Source organism: Papaver somniferum, unplaced genomic scaffold (genome assembly GCF_003573695.1).
Source record: "Papaver somniferum cultivar HN1 unplaced genomic scaffold, ASM357369v1 unplaced-scaffold_15, whole genome shotgun sequence".
NCBI classification, from domain to species: Eukaryota; Viridiplantae; Streptophyta; class Magnoliopsida; order Ranunculales; family Papaveraceae; genus Papaver; species Papaver somniferum.
Genome location: NW_020624376.1, coordinates 2,766,575 through 2,772,835, shown reverse-complemented (window position 1 = coordinate 2,772,835; position 6,261 = coordinate 2,766,575). Strand labels below are relative to the sequence as shown.

The 6,261-nt window shown below is 36.9% G+C and overlaps 1 protein-coding gene across 1 annotated transcript; it reads right to left on the bottom strand.

Annotated features, from left to right (window-relative positions):
• Window positions 1-3,435: 3,435 nt before the first annotated feature.
• On the bottom strand, window positions 3,436-5,846 carry LOC113335510 (probable amidase At4g34880). The gene is made up of 5 exons (XM_026581545.1): window positions 5,289-5,846; window positions 4,964-5,178; window positions 4,639-4,881; window positions 4,306-4,504; window positions 3,436-4,075 (listed from the first exon to the last, which is right to left on the bottom strand). The coding sequence occupies exons 1-5, from the start codon at window positions 5,808-5,810 to the stop codon at window positions 3,641-3,643; spliced, it is 1,614 nt and encodes a 537-aa protein (XP_026437330.1). The 5' UTR covers window positions 5,811-5,846; the 3' UTR covers window positions 3,436-3,640.
• Window positions 5,847-6,261: the final 415 nt, after the last annotated feature.

Below are 6,261 nucleotides of genomic sequence, written 5' to 3'. Positions count from 1 at the left end.
GAAGATGAACAAAGTTAGTACACGAAATGTTGGGTTGTAGTTGTTGAAAGAGAGGATGTTGCATCCGTTGAAAGAATGGATGGTGATGATTAATGGACTATCAGTAAAGCACCAAATTATCATCAAAATAACACTATCCAAATCTCTACCTATTGGAATTTCGTCGAACACATTGCAGGTGTCAAACGGGTACTCTAAGGGTTTGTTGGTGTTGTTTCGTCCCCTTTATGGCTCGTTCCCTGCAGATCTTCTATGAAAACTCTAATTCAACAAAATCCACGTTTCCTAACCCATTCCAAATTCCCTTCGTAGCCATGGCTACAGAAGCAGCAAGATCTGCTACAATCATGTCCAAAAACTTTCCTTCTACTGATATTTACGGTAAGAAGTTTCATTCAGAACTCACCAAAATCTTGCACCACAGGATCAATTGAAACTAAAACAGATCCTAACCCATGTATATTCAACATTTGATTTTTCTCTTTCAACTTTCACCAATCGGTTAATACTTGAGCCACAGATCCTATCTTCAACTTTGCCGTATTCTTCAGCTTCTCAATCATGTCCTGATACTTTGAAAACAATTGCGCGAAATCGTATCAGCAAATCATTTCCTTATCCATGGTTTCTAGATGCAGCTAACAACCCATGTCTTATATTCTCGCCAATTAATCATATCAGTTGCCAACTTCAAATCCATCGAAGACCCAAATTTCCTTTAGAAAAAAACTTGCAAACTCATTCATTCGCAGTCTGTTTCCTAGTATGGTTCATGATAATTTTCAAAGATTGGTCCAATTAGGTTCAGTTGTGAATAGATCGTCTTGGATTCATTGGGAGGTGATAATCAATCGATTACAATAGGTTTACATAATTTTTTCCAAGTTTCAAAGGGAAGAAGATGAGATTAGGCATTTAACCTATGTGAGCACGAGAGGGCAATTTAAAACACGTGTACAATCTACACCACGTATGCACAGCTGCTGACTCAGTTAACAAAGCAACGGATGGAAAAGCTAATCACGGGAGGAAATGTTAATTTCAATCTTTCTGAGGAGGAAACGCTAATTAGTGATCTTGGGAAGGGAGGAAACACAAAATGATCCTATTTTATAAAATATTAGTGGAGGTAGATTTTAAAAATTTATAGTCTCTTTCTTTTTCCTTAATCTGCGTGAAAACATCGGAACCTTCGTCTAAACAGGAACATGGAGATTATTATTTATTGATATCGCCTATGTAACGAAAGCAGGTCATGAGGCGGAGATTTTGAATTACAAAGATATTAACTAGACGACCCTCAAATTAATGTGGGGATGGGAAAAAAAAGCCAAATTAACTTGGGCAAATTTGGTGGTTAGGCATAATTTATTAATCCTTTGTTTTTTTTAAGATTTGGAAGAGAGAAGGTTAATGTTAAACAAATATTTAGAGAAACTCTTCCTCCTCTCTCACTTTTCTCTTTTCGAAAGAAGGAAAAAAAAAACAACCTTTCATCAACCTCTTGCTCAGATTTGGTCTTTTTGGACCAGATCTGAGCAAGATTTCATTTCTTTTTTAAGTTTTAGTCATAAGTTAATCAAATAAAACATGTTTTCTATTGTTTTGATGTCTTTCGGCATATTTCTTCGCCATTTGGGGTGATTTTTCTTCGTCATTTTGGACGATTGTCTCTTCGCTTTGCTGGCGATTTTTTCAAATCTTCATGGCTGGATAATGGCCTGCTATTTTCCGTTTAAAAAAATCAATCATTCAACACGGTATCGCTTTGAATCTATTTTCAACATAAGAGATTTAGGACATCCAGGTTCGCTTAGGTATACAAGATTTCGGGCAAAGTACTCATTTCTTTCAGGAGCATCTCTTATCAAAGAAGATGAAAATCAGATTACATGGTCGGGATTGATTCCGGATAATACCATCATTTTTTTCTACTACATAAACAAAAATCGGGGATCTTTACGATTTATCGCTCTTTCTCTTCGCGATATACTTGTAATTGGTATCTTTAACTATATTAAGGGTTTAATCATCTTGTATTTTGACGTTTTTATTATTCTTGTAAGCGATCATGTAATCAGTATTTTGATTTGGATGACTTGAAATATGTTGATTGACCAAAAAAAAAAATATATTTACAACCTAAGGAGGATACCCATACTGACATGACATCACAAGTGCATCCCCATTTTTTCCAGCGAAACAAAATTGAGATTGCATCAATACCTTTAAACGTTTCCCTATCCTGAAGCCAAAGAATAATATTTGGTCTAATGAGCAATATTATTTCTGATACTGTTTAATGCCTAGCCCTGTAAGCTCTACCGTTTATTTCCCTCCGGATGTGCCAAACCATTGCATAATAAACCTTATCCCGCATCTTACATTCACCTCTTAGTTTACATCGCGACCAAATTTTTAACAAACCAAGAAGAGTAGCCGGCATAGCCCACCCAAAAGATTCCATAAAATCCATCTAGACACCATAAGAAAACTTGCAACATAAAACAAATGATGAGCAGCTTCCACCTGTTGCTGACAAAGATGACATTATTCAGAAGCCACATTTTGTGAACTATTTTTTCGTGAAATGAAAAGTCCCCTAAGATAGCAAAAACTGTCCCTAAAAGAAGAAATGCTGATGAAATTTGCATATTCAATGAGCTACATTTTTTTTCTAGACTGCCCCTAATAGATTTGTTTTTCATCGACCCTCGTCAAGTTTCACCTTCACACAACTCTTGGGTCATTACGGTTCTAAGATGGGTCATTACGGTTCTAAGATTATATATAACTTTGTAATTATTTATTCATTTATATGAAATTATATCGTTTTTTTTTCTGATAAAAAGAAAAGAAAAACAAAAAAAATATATAAAAGGGATTCAGCCCAACATGTAGGAAACTAATCCGAGTACTAGGTGTATAATAAAATTTCGATAAATTAATAACGTTGGTACCAAAAAATATTATTATTTTAGAAAATTTATTAACTTATCGTGGATTAATTTATCGAAATTCTACTGTACTATGTTTTGATTTCTCATGATGTAAGTTAACAATTTTGGGTTAGACAAGTCTAAGTACCAGCACATGGTAATCGCGCATTTGTTTAATCAAAGATTCGACATCCATAATTTTATGGGAACGGAAGTAGAATAGTTGCCTCTGTCCCTTATTTTCCTTCCCAGTCTATCTGTTCCTGAAAGAGGTGGGGTTAAGTTCAATAAACCAATTCCACTGTAAACTAGCTCTAGAGCATATTGGACTTAGTTCTAATACTATGGGGATAGCTGAATCCTCAACCAACAAAACCACTGGTAAGAGTAAATCTTATCGCACGCATAAGCTTGGGCTTTATTTTTAAGATAAACTAAACTCATTATGAGAATTTTTAAGATAAACTAAACTCATTATGAGAATGTATTGGTAACAAAAAGAAAATAGAACAAGGAGGGGGACATAAAACCATAACCTCCAAGAAAAACATAAAAATAAGAAGAGAAAGATCATAAATAAAGAAAGACATCTCTAATCTCAACATACGCGCTTAATTCGAAGACATAGTGCAGAAGCTTCAAATAAATCACCTTATTTGGCCTAGCATATTTTTTCTTAAAACCATACAAAACAAACTCAGCTAAATGATCATTTCGATTAAGGAATCGCTGCTAGTAATACCGTCTTGGTTGGCAATTGTGTTTAGAGTCTTTGTTAACATTTCATAGGAAGGAGGTTTCCTAGCAAGTGTCAACTGTTCAAAAGCATAAGAAATCTCAATGAGCTTTGGTTCTGAACCCCTTAGTCCACCAAATGTGATTCCAATAGGCATTCCATTCGGTTGAAATCCTGCTGGAACGTTGATTCCTGGGTGTCCTCCAATAGCAAGCACTGTTGAGAACCGACTCCCTGGAGTCACGACTGCATCCAAATTGTTTTTATTCATCAGACTCACAAACCCGTCATCATCAAGTTTTTTCAGCTTCTCATACACCTTTTTCTCTGCTGCCCCAATGTTTCCACTTGTCTTTTGAGCACCTATAAAAAAGTCTTGACCATATGTAGTTGTTTTCTCCTGATCATTTAATGAAGATGCTCCATTAGTACTGATTTTGTACAACATATGGTAAATAGAAATTCTAACTACTGTCTACTTTGTTTATGGAGCAAGAAATGCTAGCAGGAAACTCTCTGAATGGGATGAAAGTGTCAACCATCATCTTATCTTTTGATAGTAAGACTATAAGAGACAGATGCATACGTCCACTATACGAGCTAGCATATGCACTTCATATATATACTTACCAAAGAAGGATTTTTTGTATTGAAGGCGATCACTTCAGCTAACGACCTGACTGGAGAAGAAACTAGTTCTCCTAGGTAAGCATTGAGGGCCACCTTTAGCTCGAACTTCTCTACTTGGGTTTCACCACTTAGAGCGGGATTGAGAATAGTGTTTATGTTGGTGATTGCCAATTTGTCCACTATAACTGCACCTGCTTGCCTATGTTATTGTCGAAAGAAGGAGATCATTAATTATTTGAACAATGTGGGAGTACGTTATTTATATGATAAATACGAACTAGCCAGTAAAACAAATTAATCAGCAGAAGGAATGATGAGCTTAGTATTATATACTTGAGTGTCTCGATGTGGGCTTCGAAGAGTTTTTGAAGTGCTGAACCTACAGGATAAGTGTAGAAGGGATTTCGGACTACACCGATTCTTTTTCCAACGAGGCCATCTTTTTTAAGAAATTGCTTGTAACCACCTTCCGGTATGAAGTCTTTCACGGTGGTTGTTGCTTCAATGTTGAAGTCAGCATGACCAACAATTTCATCCAGTACGTATACCGCATCCGTTACAGTTTTACCAATAGGTCTGCATCCAAATTCAATATTAATATACATATATAAATTTTGTAAGGAACAATTGACTGCCGCATATTTATGTACGCACTTACCCAACTGTGTCAAATGTTGGCGCAATTGGGATAACACCGTACTGACTGCATAGTCCTACCGTAGGCTTGATTGCGCAAATTGAGTGAAAACTGCATGGGCAGAGGCATGAGCCATCTGTTTCCGTTCCCAAAGCAACTATTATCAAATATGCGGCCACAGCAATAGCAGAGCCACTACTTGAACCACATGTACCCCCACTTAGATAGTATGGGTTCTGCACGCACAAGTGAATTAACGTTAGTTCGATAACTATATTATCTAAACATTTAATAGCTATGCATAGCTGTCTCATGATGTATTTAGACGTTGGAGTTGTATGCATACCCTTCCCTGTCCGCTTACTGCACACCATCCAGCGGGAACTTTAGTACCACGGACAGCTCCCCACTCGCTCATACTGGCCTTCCCCATGATCAACGCTCCCGACTTTCTCAACTTAGCAATTACATCTGCATCACGTGGTACAACAGACCCTACGAGAGCGTAAGACCCGCCAGAAGTGTTTAGTTTATCTTTTGTTGCAATATTATCCTTGATAAGGATTGGAATCCCATGCATCCCACTGAAAGGCCCATTCTTGTAACTTCTTTCTTTGTCAGCTTGGTCAGCCAGATCCAATATGTCAGGGTTAACCTCGATCACGGCTTTAAGAAGTGGATTGAGGGCTTGGATTTGCTGGATGTAAAACTCAACTAGTTTCCTAGTGGTTAAAGTTTTGTTTTCGAAAGCTTGTTGGATGTCTTTGATAGTGGCTTCATGAATAGAGAAACCATGAGTGGTTTGGATGAGGAGGCTGACATTGATTGTCAGCGCTAATAGTATCACTAGATATGAAAAAGAACTCATTTTCCTATAATAGCTACAGCTTAAAAGAGAATGATGCTGAAGTGATGAGGATACTATTTCCCTTCACTACGGATAGGTCTTTATATAGCATCAAAAGTGATTTCATCCAGAGAAACTCATTACCATCTTAATCAGTTTTTCTAATTAAAAATAGTCATAAATTTAATCGTGGGGAGGTATGCCAAGCATTTATTAGTTTACCCGTCTAACCAGCAAGAAATTATGGGATGTATCGTGGAGACGGTGAATTCGAAATTAATGAAGAATCCAGCAGATGGGTCTTACAATGCAATTATCTTTACAATCCAACACTTCAAGGGCAACGCATAACAAAAATCAATGCTTTTGGAAGACTGAGGTGCAATGCAGCAATGGGACTTCTCCCTATAATAAAAATCGAGAATCCACGAGCCTCTCTGATTGAGGCTGTACCCGTTTCACAAATACAGGA